We start from the raw sequence: 18319 nt of genomic DNA, 5'->3' as shown, positions 1-18319 counted from the left end.
CCTCCCCAGGCTCTGTGATAGCGTCCTCTTCCAGGGCATTCTGTCACCCGCTGATACCACCCTGTGTACATAAGGACTGAGACCTGCATCCAGCTGTCATCTAGAACATAGTAGGCGGTTCGTACATATTTGTGGAACAGGCCGGATGTGGTGGCCTGTAATCCCAGCACTTTGGGAGGCCGAGGTGAGCGGATCACGAGGTCAAGAAATCGAGACCATCCCAGCCAACATGGTGAAACCCTGTCTTTACTAAAAATACAAAAATTAGCTGGGTGTGGTGGCCGGCACCTGTAGTCCCAGCTACTTGGGAGTGAGAGGCAGGAGAATCACTTGAACCCAGGAGGCAGAGGTTGCAGTGAGCCAAGATCATGCCACTGCACTCCAAGCCTGGTGACAGAATGAGACTCCGTCTCAGAAAAAGAAAAAGAAAAATATATATATATATATAAATAAATATAATTTGTCGAACAAAAAAAGGAAGAAAGAAGTGGGGAAAAGGCTGGGTGTGGTGGCTTACACCTGTAACCCCAGCACTTTGGGAGGCCAAGGTGGGCAGATCACTGGAGGCCAGGAGTTTGAGACCAGCCTGGCCAACATGGTGAAACCCCATGTCTGCTAAAATACTAAAAATACAATAATAATAATAATAATAATCAGGCATGGTGGCAGGCACCTGTAATCCCAGCTACTTAGGAGGCTGAGGCACGAGAATCGCTTGAACCCAGGAGGCAGAGGTTGCCGAGAGCCAAGATCGCACGGCTGCACTTGGGCGAGAGAGCAAGATACCATCTCAAAAAGAAAAAAAAAAAAAAAGAACTGCGGAAAAGACTGTCGGAGTTGTTTGAAAGTCAGCAAAGGATTAGCTCAAGAACCCAGGCCCTGGAGGATTGCTTGAGCCCAGGAGGTCTAGGCTACAGTAAGCTGTGATGGTGCCACTGCACTTCAGCCTGGGCAACAGAGCAAGACCCAATCTCAAAAAAAAAGGAAAAAAAAGAAAGAACACAGACCCCTGGACCCCCAGGCCAAGTCACTTGCAGGCTGTGTTCCTAAGGTGACTCAGAGTGCCCACCTTCCTCTGCACACCTCTCCTCTACCCACAACCCAAAAGAGGGGACACTTACTCCATGAGACCCAGACACACACCCCACCACGCTCAGGCAATTATTTCCAGACATAGACCAGGGCTCAGCAACCTTTGTCTGTAAAGGCTCAGGTACTAACTATTTTAGCCTTCATGGACCATCAAGGTCTCTGTCATGACTACTTGATTCTATTATAATACACACAAAAAAATAACTGAGACAATATGTAAATGAATGGGCGTGGCTGTGTTCCAATAAAGCTTTGTTTACAAAAACAGGCAGCTGGATGGATTTAGCAAATCAAAATTCAGGACATCGAGTTAAATTTGAACTTTAGTGTCCTGTATTTTATCTGCAACCCGAGCCTGGTGGGTAGCGATGTGCAAATCCCTGGGCATAACTGGATTGGTGTGAACCTCGCAGTAATAGGAAAGAAAGCTGCCATTATGGAATGCTCTATAGTACAGGAACACTGGGCTGGGCGCCTTCCTTGTATTAGCCCATCTGTCTTCCCAGCAGCCCTGCGAGATGAGACACAGGGTCTGCACTTTGCATGTGAGGAAATGGGAACTCAGAGAAGAAAAGTCAGGAGTCCTGGTTCCCATAGCCGGTCAGGGACAGAACCAGGACCCACACCCAGGGCAGTCTGGCTCTAAAGCCTGCATCCTCTTACACCAGCCTCACTTCATGAAAACCAAGTCTCAGAGAGGTGAAGGGATATGTCCAGAGAGCACAGCAAGCAGGAGGCTGCCTGAGACCAGGAGGAAAGTCCTCCTAGCTTCCTACCCACTGAGCTATCCAGGGGCTGCCTAAAGCTTCTGTGTATGAACTTGCAGTTGTCATTGGCCTCTTGGGCTGTCACATGAGTGTGCATAAGTGTGTTTGCAAGCATATATGCATACAAACAGGGATCGGAGGCCAAGGAGCCCCACAGTCCGTTTCAAGGGAACTGGCTCTTGTTCTTGTCTTCTTCTTCTTTTTTTTTTTGAGACAGTCTCGCTGTGTCACCAAGCTGGAGTGCAGTGATGTGATCTCAGCTCACTGCAACCCCCGCCTCCCGGGTTCAAGCAATTCTCCTGTCTCAGCCTCCTGAGTAGCTGGGATTACAGGCGCGTGTCACCACACCCAGCTAATTTTTATATTTTTAGTAGAGATGGGATTTCATCATGTTGGCCAGGATGGTCTCTATCTCTTGGCCTTGTGATCAGCCCGCCTTGGCTCCCAAAGTGCTGGGATTACAGGTGTGAGCCACTATGCCCGGCTGTCTTCTTTATCACCATAATCGGAGAGCAGCTGAGATGCTGAGAGGTGGTAGGTTAATTGATGGATTCCTTTGACCAGAGCTTCTCAGCCTCCGCACAGCTGACATTTTGGGCAAAATGATTCTTGGCGGTGGAGGGGGCTGTCCTGTGCATTGAGGCATGTTTAGCCGCACCCCTGGCCTCCACTCTCTAGATGCCAGCAGCACCTCACCGGTTATGCAAGACAACCAAAACTGTCTCGGAGCATCGCAAAATGTCTGCTGGAAGCAAGATTGCCTCTGACCGAGAACTGGTGATTTTGACTCCCTGAGGTTTGAACATCCTTAAGGGCTCACCAGGGAACCTGCACTCATCCTCTGCTCTGGAGGCCATGAACCTCCCCAGGCCTTTAGCAAAGACATTCTGGGCACCCAAAATGGTACCAGGCATTATCGGGAAACCCTAAAAAGCAGAAGGAAGGGTTAGTCTCAGCCAAGCAGTGATAAAAATCTCTAGCACAGGATGAACACCAGCTGCTGCAGCCTGCTGTTCCGTAGACAGCAAACGATGCTCGAAGTCGGAGGTCCCCAAACCTGCCTGTGCACCGGGTCACCCCAGGAGCTTGTTCTTTTCATGGACCCAAGTGGACTGTGGAGGGTGGTCCTGGAATCTGTCTTTTCCATGTTTCTTTCTTCCCCCGCTCAGCTGTGTTTCCCCCCAGCAGGTGCTTGGGGCCAATTCCTGAAGACCCCTTGGAGGGAACCAAGCGGGGGCCCCAGAGTTGCCAGCAGGGGAGGTGGTTTGGAGAAAGGACTTGGGGTGCATGAATCCTGCCACGTGGGTGGCTGACTTCCTTGCGTCAGGCTGGTCTGGTGGAGACAATGACCTCACCTGCTTGGAAGAGCCCTTGGCGGCTGCTTGGATCTGGGGTCGGGGAGGGGTCCCGAGGGCCAGACAGAGAGGAGCTTGGGGGCTGAATACACCTCCCCCCTGCCTGGCTGAAGCCCAACATGGCTGCCTGTGGTCTGGCCCGGGAGCAAGGGACAGACCTCCCCCATGGCTGGCACCCGCTCAGCGGCCTCTTCCCAACCACGGTGGGGAAAGGGAGAGGGGCTGACGTGGGGCTGACCTCACGCCTGGCTCCCCCTCCTTCAGCGCCTCCCTTGGGGGTTCCCTGCTGCTGGGAAGCTGGACCTCCTGTGGGGGAAATGGGGGAGGGGAGGCAAGCAGAGAATGTGGCAGGCTGAACTGAGTGGGGGACTCTGGGGGCTGGGGTGGGGGAGACAGAAAGACCCCCACACATCTCTGTACTTTCTCTACAGCCTCCAAGAGATCTAGGATTCCCCTTACTCCATGCTGAAGGGCTTAGGAGAGTTTTAGAGATGATCAAGAATGGGCAGCCCTGGGGGCAGCGTAGGAGGAGGCAGACTGGTCACTGACATTCATTCACTGCCCAGTCTGCTTACCCAGCCTGGCGGGCATCATCACATCTGCTTCTTACAATGGCTATCATGTGACAGATGAGGAAACTGAGGCACAGAGAATTTCAGAAACTTGCCTAAGCTCCCACAGCTGGAAAAGATAAAGCCAGGATTCAAATCCAAGTGTGTCAGAGCCCTGGCCCTGTGCTGGGTACTGCACACCAGCTCTCGTCTGACGAAATGAACAATGTCCTGAGAATCACAGTGAAATGCAGATTCCAAACCAGCAGTGTGAAGTTGGGCCAAGATTCCATATTTTGGCAGGCATGGTGGCTCGTGCCTGTTACCCAGCACTTTGGGAAGTCAAGTTGGGAGGATCACTTGAGGCCAGGAATTTGAGAGCAGCCTGGGCAACATAGTGAGACCCCATCTCTACAAAAAATAAGTTAGCCAGGCTCAGTGGTGTGCACCTATAGTCCTAGGTACTAGGAAGGCTGAGGTGGGAAGATCACCTGAGCTCAGGAGTTCAAGGCTGCAGTGAGCTATAATTGTGTCACTGTACTCCAGCCTGGATGACAGAGCAAGGCCCAGTCTCTAAAATAACAGAAAACAAAAAATGTGCTGCATCTCTAAGCTCCCAGAGGTATAGACACAACTGTCCTGTGCTCCATTCATTTTACCTAGTGTAGCCTGGCACGGGCATTTAATAAATGGAAGCTGTTATTGCTATTACCTACATAAAGTATATATCATGTGTTCTGTGCATAGTAGGGGCCAATAAACAGTAGGTCCTTGTGAAACATGATCCTATAAAGGAAGAGTCTGGTGAATTCTAGAGCCCAGTAGAAACCTGCAATTAGCCGGGTAAAGTGGCTCACGCCTGTAATCCCAGCACTTTCGGAGGCCGGGGCAGGCGGATCACTTGAGGTCAAGAGTTTGAGACCAGCCTAGCCAACATGGCAAAACCCCCTCTTTACTAAAAATACAAAATTAGCCAGGGGTCATGGTGCATGCCTGTAGTCCCAGCTACTTGGGAGGCTGAGGGAGGAGAATCACTTGAACCCAGGAGGTAGAGGTTGCAGTGAGCCGAGATCACGCCATTGCACTCCAGCCTGGGCGACACAGTGAGACCCTGTCTCCAAAAAAAAAGAAAAGAAAAGAAAAACCTACAATTGGAGTTCAGATGGACTCAGGACAGTCAAACCTGAAAGAGGCAAAGAGCACTTGATGGATGAGGTGACATTTGAACAGGCCCTTGAAGGATCAGAATTTTCTACATAGCAAAGGAGAAAGGGCAGTCTAAACAAAGGTTCTGTGGCATTTAACAGACCTCCAAGCCACCACTATGGCCTAAGGGAAGTGGTGGTGAGGGAGGTGAGCCCAGAGGTTCCGTTGGACGGAACAAGCTACATGCTTTGTAAAATGGAAATGTCAGGCCCCTTGTTGAAAAACCATTAAGAATTCCTGCATGAGGGCCCTGGGCAGCTGCCCAGGCTGTGCACACGTGAAGTTAGCCTTGAAGCTGGGAACTAGGTCCACAAGGAGTTGGCCTTACCCAGTCAGCAGCTTGAGCAGGCATTTTAAAGGCTTTTGAAGTGAGGAGATGGTTCGGTCACACTGGAGGCAGGGGGATGGGTCTGAAGGCTGTTGCAGCAGCGCAGGCCAAGTCCAGGACACAGAGGAGGGAATAGCCCGAGCCACATGGAGGCTGATTTGGACACATTTGGTGCAGGTGGCATATAGGTCTTGGAAAGATATGGGTGCGTTTGTGTCCCAAGGCTGCCTAACACATTACCACAAACTGAGTGGCTTAAAACAATAGACGTTTATTCTCTCACTGTTCTGGAGGCCAGAAGTCAGAAATCAAAGGGTCAGTAGGGCCGTGCTCCCTCCAAGGCTCTGAGGGAGGAGCCTTCCCTGTCTCTTCCAGCTTTCGGTGGCCCTAAGCGTTCCTTGACTTGCTGCCGATCACTCCGATCTCAGCCTCTGTCTTCACATGACCTCCTCTTCTCTCCTTTCTGTGTCTCTTATGACACTTGTCTTGCATTTAGGGCTCACCCAGAAATCCAGGATGATCTCACTTCAAGATCCTTAACTGAATTACATCTGCAAAGATTCTTTTTCCAAATAAGGTCACATTCTGGGGATTAGGACTCAGCTATATCTTTTCTGGGGGGCTTATTCAACCCCCTACAGTGGGAGGTGCAGGTGAGGCTCCTGTCTGAGACAGGGCAGGGAAAGCAGGGAGGGGAGGAGGCTGAGAGTTCTGGACCCACAGGCCTCCGGTGCCTGGGCCTTGCCTATGGCACGCTTCTCATCTATCTGCAAAGAACGGTCCTTCAGGGAAATGGGAGTGTGCCAGCTGGCTCGCTGGGAGGTGGGGCCTGAGTGAGTGGGCCAGGAAAGAGCCCGCTGACAGGTAGGGCCCATCCCGGCTTTGATTCATTGACTGTCTGAGCAGGAGCTGGACCGATCCGCTAGGAATTACAAAAATGCTTCGCACATATTTTCCTCTCGCTGGTGGTTTTCTGCTCGGGTTAACCCCTGCTGGGCCCCTGATCCCATTGCTTGTCTGTGTCTGCGGCTATGGCTCTCTCTCTGCATCTCACCCACCCCCTAGCTCCAGACACTCTCTCTTCACATCCCCTCCCCTCTCCCCCAGTCATTGACTCTTGGCTGGAGTGGGCAGGGCTTGACCACGTCCTCATAATTGAAATTTTTGGCTTCCAAAGCAGGGTGGTGCTTCCCCAAGTCAAAGGGACAGATTCAAGCTGAGGCCTCTGCTAGGGCAGGAGGAAGCTTGAGAAATGTCCTGGATGCCAAAGCCAATGACCAGGAAAAGACTTTTGCCTGGGTCCCAGAGGACCCAAGTGGCCTTGTAATGAAGCAGACTTAAGGCAACTGATCCCCAATTTCCTGCCCCAGTCATGTTGCCTTCCTTCCTGCCCCTGCCTCATGGCATTCGCAGACTCTTCCCAGAGGGAGGAAGTCCTTCATCAATAAAAAGTGCTTTAAACTACTGGAGTCAAGGCAGAAGCTTCTGAGGCATACTCAGTCCCTGTTCCACCTTCAAAAGTCCACCCTTTGTCAGGCTAAAGCCCCAGTTTGTGCCTGTATCCTCCTGGCCCTTGTAGGACCCCTTTCATTGGACTGTGTCTTAGTCCATTTCAGTTGCTGTAACAGAATATCACAGACTGGATAATTTAAAGAAAAGAAGTTTATTTCACTCATGGTTCTGGAGTCTGGGAAGTGCAAAAACATGGCACCAGCATCTGGTGAGGAACTTTTTGCTGTGTCATGACGTGGCAGAAGACATCACATGGTGAGAGCTGGTGTGTACATTAGGTCAGGCCTTTCTTCCTCTTCTTCTAGCCACCAGTCCCCATGATGAGGGCCCCCCACTGACGATCTTACCTAATCCCAATTACCTCCCAAAGGATCCACCACCAATCAACACATGGATTTGGGGATTAGGTTTCCAACACATTAAATTTGCTGGACACATTCAAATCATAGCAAGCTTCATTGGATGTCGGGCACCAGCTTTGGCAAAGATGGCTGCAGAAACAGCCCTCCAAAAATCCACATGCCTGTGCAGAAGGCTGTGGCTGGAGGAGAGGGCATCACATCACCCCTGTCCCCCCAGGAGTCTCTAGGGAGAAATTCCCTTTCGAAACCAGTCCCAGGACAGGCTCTGCTTTCCCTGAGACTCCTCTTTTTTGATTATGAGAATCACATAACAAGATCACATTTCCATTTTTCTTTCGGCTGCCAGGAATCTCAGAGCCAACTTTGAAGCTCAGCCATGGCAATTATGTGGCCCCTTGTGATCTGGAACATTTATTTTCTTTCTTTCTGTGGTCTTAGTTTTCTCACTCTGTTTATATCCTTGCTCATCCTGATTCTCTATTTTATCAGCATTTTCATTAGGTACCTTCTGCTATAAGCTGCTTTACATGCTGTTTGGAATAAAGAGGACTGTAAATAGGGAAATAAATACATCGTGGTTCCATTATGATGTTAATATTTATTGTTGAAAATGTGATTGTTTAGCAAAATAAATGAATTCCCATCCTGCATTGTCTTTGACTTTCGAATAGAGGTTACCCGGGAGACTCTCTTTCTTCTGCTAGTAACCCTTGAGCTCCTGTAGATCTAATGCCTGGTGCACAGAGGGCCTTGCCAGTCTTGACCAGGTGAGTGGATGGTATTGACCATAAAGATGAGAAAACATCAACAGCATCTCTCACAAGCTGAGTGATGTCAGGGAACCCTCTGCCTCCCTGGGCCTCAGTTTCCTTATGTGAAATAGAGGGAGTCACCTAGCCACAGCCTCACTGAGTGGTTGGGAGGATCTCGTGATGGGTGAGAAGATGCTTTGTGAACTGTAAGATGTAGGGCCTCGTAGAGCCCATGGGCTTATGTATCCTGTGGGTAGCTGTTGGCAGTTGTGCTCTTGGGATTGGAGGAAGGGTGGTGCCATGTCCTGTTGAACTCCTGAGAGCCGGCTGGGCAAGAGGGCTGCCCCGCTGGCTCTACCACATGCCTGGGGTCAAGGGGCCTCTCTCTCAAAGCATCCTCTGGGCTCAAGTTACCATGAGGGGATCAGACAGCTACTAGGACATTTGTCTGCCAGGCTCGGCCCCTCCCCATCCACCTGGCCCCGACCTTGAACTCAGGGCTGTCAGAATCCTCCTTCCCACATTCACTGGGAGAGAGTGGCCCCTTCCCCTGCAACGAGGGCACCAGGTGTCTGAGACGCATTCTGCTTGGACCATCTCCACCCTTGAAGGAGCAGAATTCACGAGGCATTTCTATTTCCCTACTTGTAGTTCCTTCGGACAACCTTGCGAAGTAGATAAGATGGCATTCGTCACTGATGATTCTTGCAATTTTCAAGATAAGACAGCTGAGCTCACTAAAAGGGTCACAGGACTGCATCGGGGAGCACCAGGCCCAGGATCCCAGCTGGCCTCAGGGGCAGGGCCTTCCCAGCAAAGCAAACACCTCCCTTCTCCCACTTTTTCCCACAAAGTGATTGTTTTTGCCTCTCTTTTGGAGGGTGACCCAATAACCAATTAACAGTCCTTTGTTCTATTTGGCCAGGGCAGGGCCCTCTCCCAGGCTGAGAGAGGCAGGGAGTACCCCCAGGCCCTGGCCCCCGCAGCCAGCCACCCAGGGCATTGCTGTCATTCTCCACCTTTCTGTGCTTTGCCATTGGTTTTGTTTTCCTCTAGTTTCCTAGTAAAGGTTGCTTTTGAAAATCTTCAACCTTGTCTCCCTGAGCAGACGGGAGGGGTGTTTCCACCCCTGGGCGGCGGGGGAGGACGTTGCGGGGTGTGGCCCAGGGCCTGAGCCAGCCTCCCGGAGACTGGGCGGGAGACTTCAGGGGAAGACTCAGAAACAGCTGTGGGCCTGCTGGCCTCTCCCTCCCAAGCTGCTGCCTTCCCGGCCCTTGGCCATTTGCACTTGGCGTGGGGGACTCCTGAGGAATGAGAGATGAAAGCACAGGGTGGCCTTTCTCCGACTTTAATGTGCACACGAGTCTCCTGGGATCTTGTTGATGTGCACATTCTGATTCTGCAGGTCTGGGGTTGAGGCCAAGATTCCGCACTGCTAATCAGCTTCCAGGTGAGGTGAAGGTTGCGCCATGTTGTTGAATGCAGTCCCTTCACAGCACAGAGAGCAGAGGGGACCATAGCCCGAGCCCCCTGCTGCCTCCCAGAGCGAGGCTCTCCCCAGCGTGGCCTCACCACCCTCTATGTGCCTCATCCATCACATACATCCTCATTTGTCCCTCCCAGCCTGTGAGCTTTTAGAAGGTATTGCAACCCGGCACAGGAGCTGGCACTTATAAATATTCAAGCAAGTCGGTGACTCTCAGAAACATCGCCCAGACCCCCGAAATAAATCTCGGCTCGGGGGGAGCCCCAGACCCAAACCCCAGAGCAAAGAGCAGGGAGACATTTGGGGCCGCTCCAGAGTCTCAGTGTCTGTGGCTTCCCAGTTCTGACCTTGAATTCCCCCGGGGAAGGGATTGCAGAGGCCTGGGAAGAAGGTTGCAGTGGAAGGGGATTCGGTTCCCAAATGGGCAGCGGGAAGAGGGACAGAATCAGGGCGGGCAGAGTCCTCCTTGGTTCTGGCCCCAGTGTCCCGTGTGATTCTGAGTAGGACCACCTGTCTCCTCCCGCTCTGGGGCCATTCGAGTTGTCCTGTTATGTCCCTCTGAATGGTCAACGGGGTCATTCCTGGGCAACAGAGACTTTGGCAGCTGGTATCTTCCAGGTCCTTGAAGTCTCATGTAGGGGAAAAATCATGCGATCTGGAGGTGAAGGAGTGGCCCTAACTGGCCCTAAACACTTCGGGTGCCCCTGGGCACGTGGTTCATGGCTCTGAGCCTCGATTTCCTCCTCTGGTATGTGGGGACGGCAACTCCTGGGGATCCCATGAGATTAAGCGAGGAGTTGGGGGGAACGAGCTGAGATATCACACGGCACCCCCTTTACTTCTTCTTCTTCTTCTTTTTTTTTTTTTTTTTTTGAGACAGGGTCTTCCTCTGTCACCCAGGCTGCAGTGCGGTGGCGCAATCATGGCTCATTGCAGCCTCAACCTCCTGGGATCAAGGGATCCTCCCACCTCAGCACCCCGAGTAGCTGGGACCACAGACGCACACCACAGCATCTGGCTAATGTTTGTATATTTTGTAGACAGGGTTTCACCATGTTGGCCAGGCTGATCTCGAACTCCTGGGCTCAAACGATCCACCTGCCTCAGACCCCCAAAGTACTGGGATTACAGGAGTGACCCATTGCGGCCGGCACCCCCTTTACCTCGGAACAATCCATCTCTTTCCTTGGGGGCCCCCCATGATCTAGACACCACCCACCTTGTTCTGCCTTGGCCAAAATACCACCTAACTGCCCCCACCCATGCCGGGTGCCCCTCCCCCACCCTCGTCTGCCCTTCGCTGAGTCCCACTTGGCTGGTGCCCAGGACAGTGATAGTCCCAACCCTTCCAGCCCATCTCCCCACATCAGTACACTCCGGAGAGCTAACCAAGAGTAGATTCTTTATTCATTTATCTTTTTTTCTTAAAAAAAAAAGTATTCATTTGGTATAAAAAATAAATATTTTAAATATGACATTGAATAAATAAAAATAATCTGTCAGTATGAAACATCCCCACAGGGTACATTCATCAAGAGGAATTTGTCACCCAAGGCCAAGTGCTTTACAGTGGAAAGGAAGGAGGGAAACCTCTAAGGCCGCACGGTGGGCCCACGGAGCTAGCACGTGGGCGAGACTGAAGGCTGGATGCCGGGATTGGGGTGAGGAACTAGAGATGATTCTAAGGCAGGAACATCTGTACCATCTGCAGGGAAACGCTACCTCCCCGGGTGCCAGAGCTCCAACCCCACACACTATGTCTACTCTGGAGAGCCGTCAAGGCAGAGCTGGACTGGCTGGGTCAGGGTGGAAGTGCCGCAAGTCAGGGACAAGGAGGACGATGGGGACGATGGGGAGGAGAGACAAGTAAACTAGCAGTGCTTTTTAAAAAAATGTTTAAATAATAAATAAGGACCCAGAGCTGGAGACGTCTCTCTTGGTAAACTACAAAATGACTGTCCCTCTCTCTTCCTCTGGCCAGGCCCAGGTGTGATCCGCACCAGCAGATAAAAAGGGAAGAGGAACTCAGCTCCTGGTCCGGCAGAGCTGTTTCACGCAAAGGCTCCGTGATTCAGTGATGCTGTGCAGAGTGGACGCCGAGCTGCCAGATGGGATCTGGAGGGAGCACTGAGGATGGGTACCATGGGTCCGAGTCCAGGCTGGGCAGGAGAGTGACTCAGAGCCAGGGCCACCAGGGCCGCCAGGTGGTCTCGGCACAGAGCACCCAAGTCCACAGGGAGATGAGGTGATGGGTGAGTCAGCGGGGCGCACTGGGTGGAATCAGCAACTCTGGTTTCCAGGCAAATTTGTCTTTCTTGAAGTCCATCTTGGGGGAGTGCAGCCTGCCCCAAGCTAAGCCAGATGGAGCAGGAAGGGGAAGGCGGCCCCTGCATCCTAGACAAGGGTGAGTGTGGCCAAAATCTCAACAGCCACATCCTCATCTTGCCGTTGGGACGGACAGATGGACAACTCCCGGCCGCACCCTCCACCCCAACCCCAGGCCTCAGGACCTGCCTGCACGCTGCCCATGCGCCATCCAGGTAAAGTGCTTAGAGAGCGACAGGGAAAGGTGCAAAGTGAGTGAAAAGTACCATAATTAGTACCATCATCTTGTCAGAGGAACTTGGAGGCCGGCAGCGCACTCAGGGTTTGAGAAGAAGCCAGAACACTGCTCTGAGCAGCTGCCCCGGTTCGGCTGCCTCCCTCCCTCCCCTGCTCTCAGACTGGAGGGCGTTTCTCCACTCGCCTGGCCCCAGCACAAAGAAAGAGATCGGGTTCCCTGCCTGGGAGCCCAGACATGGGTGGGAGTGGGATGGGGGTGGGGCAGGAGGGCCCACAGCTTCCTGGTCTGAGTCCCAGGCGTCTGCAGCCTCCCTCTCCTCCTCTTGGGAGCAGTGGGCAGCTGATCCCCCCAGTCTCCCCCACCTTCCTGGGGTCTGGCCCAGCCAGGCCCCCCCACCCTCTATGGGTGTCCGGGCCACCGGAGGAGCTTCCCTGCTGCGTGGGAGCACGCTGGGTGCTGGGGCAGGATTGTTCCAGGGCACTATTTCAGAGGCAACATGGGGACACAGAAACAGGGACAGGGTGGGCCACAAGGACTGTCTTGCCCACTGCTCCAGGGGGCACAATTTCAACCAGGAGCAGTGCTCCTCGCAACACAACGCTGGGGCGCCCGAGAACAGTGTGAACCAGCCCCCTGGAACCAAGACAGAAAGGCACCCGGCCTCTCCACAAACTGGCCCCAGCCCCTGCAGCCTGGACCCTGAGACCCCAAAGCAAGTCACAGTAGGGGATGGGGGTGGAGCCAGGCCCCGCACTCCCACTCAGGCCTCCCCATTCTCTCAGATCCGACCCTTCTCTGAGCTTCACCTATAAGGCTTATTCCACTTGTAACATTGTCGACTTTCAGACCAGGCCCTGCTAAGCCCTGGCCCTGGCGCTTGTGTCGGGAACCATCATCATATTTTGCTGAGTAGGGACCAGGGAAAGGGGAATTAACTTTGCCACTGAAAGCACCAATAAGTTAATATAAATAGGATATCATAATAAATAGAAATCATTCCGGGTCAGACGCACAGCACGCTTGAAGCTCAGGGTTCCCTGAGACCCTGACCTCAAGTTCTGCTATCCCTTTGCCCTGGGGACCAGAGAAGGCCTCCGGTCCCCCTCAAGTACCTCTGTGTGACCTCACAAGGCCTCCCAGGGCCTCAGATGTGAGCTGCTACTCTGAGCTACCCTAGCCCCTCCTTACAGACTCTTACCCAGAGGAAGACCCTGGGTCCTTCAGAACCTCTGCACCTGACTTAGCAACCTGCCCCTGCCCTACCCACCTCCACAAACCCCTGTTGCAGGTTCAGCCACCAGACCCTGGCCATCCCAGGCTGTAAGGAAGATCACGAGGAAGAGAAGGAAGAACCCACCAAAGCTTTCGGGGCCTCTCCTCCTCCCAGCGTCTTACTTCCCAGGCCTGAAGGTGGCTTCTTTGCCTCCCCAAGAGCCTGAATGCCAAGTGACCTCCTTCTGGAAACTTCTGCCTGACTGTTCCTATGCCCAAGTTCTCTGATCATCCTCAAAAGAAGACAGCCTCCCATCCCAGAGGCCCCTCTCTATCTTCCACTCATCAAACTTCTAGGGGACAAGGAGTCCTTTGGGACCCCAGCCCCTCTGGCCCACCTGAGTCCCAACCTAAGGGGCAGCAAAGGCACAGATGGTGATCATTTACCAGGGGCTGGTCCACTCCCCGGGGCCCTGCTGTCTCGCTGTGGTCAGGGCTGTTGTAGATGACTGTGTAGTTTGCCCACTGCACAAAGTGAGCAAGAAGCCAAAGGGACAAGTGGAGGCAGAAGTCCAGCCCACGCTCCCCAGTCCACAATCTCCCAGAGGAAGGGGCACCTTCTTCTAGCTCCCTCCCTATGGAAGTTTCCACTCTGCTCAGCTTCATCACAGCCCAGCCCAGAGGGGAGTGGACTGGCCAGGCACCCTCGGGGTCTGCCAGCAGCCCCCATTTGGGTTTAGCCATGCCCTGGGCCCCAGCCACTCTAGGACAGGCCCCCACATCTGGACCTCACTCTTGAGATCCTTTGGTTCACAGCACGCTTCAAGACCTCTTGCTAGAAGGCCTGGGCCAACACGGCGATGGTCTCCTTATACTTCCCCAGGAGTTGACAGCCCAGCTTCTTCTTCTGGAAAACGTCCTTACCCGAGGTGTCAGGGCCATAGGTCACGTCCACATGGCCCACGTGGTACTTGCTGCACAGGCGGCACAGCACGTTGCTAAGGAGGCCTCGCAGGATGTCAGCAGTGGCGTTGAGCTTGCTATGGAGGCTGAGGGCACTGGGGTTGAGGATCTTCTGGTCCCGGGTGATGTTGCCCAGGGAGGTGCCGAGGTACACGACTATGCGGTACAGCTCCACCAGTTTGGCCTTCTCCGTGCCGTTGGCGTGGAAGGGCGGGAAGTCCGTCACGTTGGGGCCGCACAGCTTGTCCAGGTTGTTGGGGAACGGCTCCCCCTGGGCTGTGTACTGAGGGGCAGAGGGCAGGTGACGTGGGAGTCAGGGGTCTGTGTCCCAGCCCTGCCGCCAACCCTTTGGGCAAGCTCTTGAGTCTCAGTTTCCCCATCTAGCGCATGAGAACCCAACTCCTTGCCCTGTAAGCATCTAGAATAGTCATGAGAGCCAAAAGTAATTGTAGTGTGAGTGTCCTTGCTAAAGATCAAAGCCTAAGCCATGCACGCAGTCATCATCATCATCATCACCACCCTAAGGGGACAGAAGGGAAAACTCGGTGTCTAGCCCCAGCTGGGGCACCACACACAAGTACTTCCATCTCTGCACTCACGATGTTCCAGGGTGCCCCTCCACGCCCAGCACCCACAGCCCACTGCCTCTCAACCACATCTCCCTGGTGCCTCACACGCATTTCCCCTCCATCCCTCCCTCCCTGCAGCAGGACAATCACAAGACAAGAAGTGCCAGGCCCCCACCTTTGCACCCAGCTCTCCCCTTGCTCACTGGGCACCCTGAGGAAGCTTCTCTGGGAAGCGTGGGCAGGAAGTGGCAGGAGTCTGCGGGTGGTTTAATCAAGCCATTCTCTCCTTCCAGCCCCAAAAGGTCCCCTCAACCCAGATCAGGACACTCCCTAATGATATTTACAAGCCCCCTCCCTGCCATCTCCTGTCAGTATCTCAGGGGTAACTTACATAGAGAATAAAGAGGGCATTGGCACTGCCATTGAGCTGTGCCAGTTGGCTCCTGATCTGGTTCATGAGGTTGTTGTGACATGGGTGGCGTATGGCACAGGTGGCGTTGACAGGGGTGATGGGGAGGGGGCTCCCTGCCCCATGTTTCCAGTGCAGAACCAGCAGCAGGGGCACAACTCCTGGGGACAGGCAGGAAGAAGCCATGAGTAGAAAGGCAGGGAAGGGTGGCCTGGGGTCATGGCACACCGGATGGGGGTCTGGCAAGGGTCGCATGGGAGAGGACCCCTGGTTCCTCCTCACCACCTGCAGCTATCTTCCTGGGGCCTAGTCTTCACTCTGTCACTGCGTGTGTTTCTCTGCTGCCCTCTCTCTACCTTAACTCTCCCTGGTCCCTGGGATGACGGAAAGACGAGGGCAAGATGCAAGCCATTTCCACCAGAAGGGTGCAGGGTCCAGGAGGGACTCCCAGCCGTCCCACCCTTTCCCTCAGGAAGGCAAAGGCCCTGAGGCCCCCTGGCCCTCTGGCAGGAAGGCACCAGGCCCCAGGCCCAGCAGGTGCCAGAAAGGAGATCCCTGCTTCCCACCTCCCAGGATGGCCCAGGTTCCTCAGCAGCGCTTCCCACTCACTGGTCCATTGCAGCCCAAATCTCCCAAGCCAGGCACCCATGGGGACCACGGGGCATGGGGGAGTGGGGAGGAGTCCTCGGCTGATCCTCGTCTCCCTCCCAAACCTGCCACTTGATTCTGGCTCCCTGGCCAATTGCCCCCCATTCTGCCCCCGTCCCCATCATCTTCTATCTCTTCCTTCCCTAGTGTCCCCCATCTCACTCAAGTTCACCCCATTTCTGCCTGGCTGTCCCCACTCTCCATCCCCAAATCATCATTCAAAACTCTTTGTTCCCCCAGCTCTGGACAGCCCCTGACTCCATGCCTTCTCCCGATTCATCTGCTGTCCCTTGTCCCAGGGGTTCCCCTCCCCCCTAACACACACACCGGCTCAGGGAGGGAAAGGAAATGGTGCACCAGGAGAGAGAAAAGGCAAAAGGTCATAGGCAGTCGGGTGGGCGGGGAGGAAGGAAAGTGAAAGGTGACAGGAGAGCTGGGAGCTGTCCCGACACGTCCTGGCTTGCCCCTCCCCCAGGGGGGCCTGTTCTCCCCACTCCCCCAAGCCCCCTTAGACGCCTTTCCAGGGCTCCGCAGAAGGGCATCTGAAGGTGGTGGGGGCCGGGGTCAGCGGGTGAGTGAAGCTGGAGACCTCCCCCGGATCCCCCATGCTGGGACAGCGGGGACGAGGGCAGCCTCAAGTTCACTTCTCCTGGGTCCCCTGTTCGTCCCAGCATCCCCAGGCAGTGCTGAGGCCCCGGGGTGGCTGCGGGAGGGGGGCCACACCCCTATATCTCACCTAGCGCAGACCACACGCTTCCAGACACCAGCAGATGGAGGCGGCACCTGCTCCCGTCCCAGGCCGGAGTTTGCAAGCTGCTCGCCGCCCGCGCCCCTCCCTGGGAGCAGCCCGGGACCGCGGTTGGAAAGGAGAAAGCGGAAAGAAAGAAAGAAAAGAAAAAGAGAGAGGGAGAGTGAATCTGCGAAAAAGCGCAGAGGGAAGAGCAGCCAGCGAGAGTGTTGGGAGCGAGGAGGAGGAGGAGGAGAAGGCGAGGGGGAGGAAGAGGAGGAGGAAGGCTCGGCGCCCCCTCCCTCGCCGCCAACCTGCCGCGGGGCGTGCGGTGCTTGGGACCATGTGCCCGCGCTCGCTCCGGGCCGCCACCCCGCGCCTCCGGTGGCTGCGCGGGCGCCCCAAGCGTCCGTGTGTCTGCGGCGGGTGGGCGTCCGGTTCGCACTACCAAGCGCCCCAAGTTGCCGCCGCGCCCCGCAGCGGGGACGCGAAGCCGGCGCGGGGCGGGTGTATTTACCTGCCGCCAAGACCTTCATTATGGGCTGCACTTCAGAGGGCCTTGGAGGAAACCTCAGATGCCGGCAGTTTTCAGAGGTTCATGCTCAAATGGGGAATTTGCCTGATTTATATACTGGAGCCTGTGTTGTAAGACAGAAACAGCTATATTTAGCCGGGATCCCCAGTCCAGGAAGTTGTTTGAGGTGCATCATAGGAAATTATGAATGGAAGAAAGTGAGAGTGAAGGGGGGGGGGACAAGTGAGGGGGGAGGGTGGGGAGAACAGACTTTTTCCCTCTTCTAAGAATTTGATTGATAAAATTATAATGAAGCCTTCGACAAAACGCCCTGCGGTTTTCCTGCCTGGCTTGTCCCAGGAGTTGTCTGAAGATGGGCATCGCCAGGAGGGGGCCCCTGGCCGAGTCAGCAGGGGTCCCAGCAGTGGGCGCCCCAGACGGTCCTGACTCACCTGCGTTTGGGGACGTAGCGAGTCTGGACTAGCAGATGGAGACTGGCCTCTGTGCCCCCTGGTTGGGGGGCTTTAGGGGGGCAGTGGGAGGAGGAGGGCTGGGGCTTGGCTGAGAAGGAGGCTCCAGGAGGAGGGGCCGGAGCCGGCGTGGACTTTAGACGGTCATAAAGTGGAACTGAACATGGGCGCTAGAAGCCACCCCAGAGGTAGCCTCCTCCAATCTGCCCATTGCCACTGGGCTCCAAGGGGCTCCGAGGGGAACGCGTTGCCCAGGGCCCCAGAGGGTCAGGCCTCCAGACACCACCAGTGCACTCGCCCTGCTGACCACTGTACCTGTGAGGCTGGGGAAGGGGCTAGGAAGACATGGGGGTAGGGGTGGCTGTGACTCAGTTCTGTCGGGACACTCTGGGAAGGTGCTTCTGGGAAGGTGGTCCAGCATTTCCATTCTGAAGCGGGACCGAGAGAGGCTTGGCAAAATCGTACCCCAGTTTCCTCCTCAGGGTGCTGACTGATGGCTGGGGAAACAGAAGTGGCTGGTCCCTTCCAGACCTGCCTTGGAAGCCCCTTGGAGCTCAGCCTCAGAGAATGATGGAGGTCCCCAAAAAGTGCTTCTAGAGGCTCTTCTGAGGCCGGGCGATTCGTGAATGAGGAAGGGCAGGAAGGAGTAGTGGGGAGCAGGGCAAAATGAGCACAGGGACACCTCCAAGAAAGGCAACAGAAAAGTGAAAATAAATACACCCTATGAGACGCGGGAGCGCTGGCCAGACAGCATGCCATACATCTGGGGCCATGCCATCTCTAAAGCTGCCAGGGGACCCCCCAGTACCAGGAGAGGATTTAGTCCCCTGGGG

At 54.7% G+C, this 18319-nt stretch overlaps 1 protein-coding gene, 1 long non-coding RNA gene and 1 pseudogene across 2 annotated transcripts; 2 read left to right on the top strand and 1 right to left on the bottom strand.

The window, feature by feature from the left end:
* Window positions 1-9536: 9536 nt before the first annotated feature.
* LOC114670377 (uncharacterized) lies at window positions 9537-10885 on the top strand. The gene is made up of 3 exons (XR_003719922.2): window positions 9537-9617; window positions 10030-10159; window positions 10292-10885. It is a non-coding gene; the product is annotated as an uncharacterized LOC114670377 (long non-coding RNA).
* Window positions 10801-17138, bottom strand: LIF (LIF interleukin 6 family cytokine). Its single transcript, XM_077950082.1, has 3 exons — window positions 17020-17138; window positions 15110-15288; window positions 10801-14432 (listed from the first exon to the last, which is right to left on the bottom strand). Exons 1-3 carry the CDS (start codon window positions 17036-17038, stop codon window positions 14022-14024), a joined length of 609 nt encoding a protein of 202 aa, XP_077806208.1. The 5' UTR covers window positions 17039-17138; the 3' UTR covers window positions 10801-14021.
* On the top strand, window positions 16513-17338 carry LOC144331824 (uncharacterized; annotated as a pseudogene).
* The last annotated feature ends 981 nt before the right edge of the window (window positions 17339-18319 follow it).

Source organism: Macaca mulatta, chromosome 10 (assembly GCF_049350105.2).
Source record: "Macaca mulatta isolate MMU2019108-1 chromosome 10, T2T-MMU8v2.0, whole genome shotgun sequence".
In the NCBI taxonomy this organism is placed as follows: domain Eukaryota; kingdom Metazoa; phylum Chordata; class Mammalia; order Primates; family Cercopithecidae; genus Macaca; species Macaca mulatta.
The sequence above is the reverse complement of the archived record's forward strand: the minus strand, read 5'-3'. Positions and strand labels throughout refer to the sequence as shown.

Bases quoted from the DNA above. Each gene is read 5' to 3' on its own strand.
- LIF (XM_077950082.1), bottom strand. The intron at 14,433-15,109 runs GTAAGTTACCCC...TCTGCCCCTCAG, and splicing joins ATGCCCTCTTTATTCTCTAT to TACACAGCCCAGGGGGAGCC.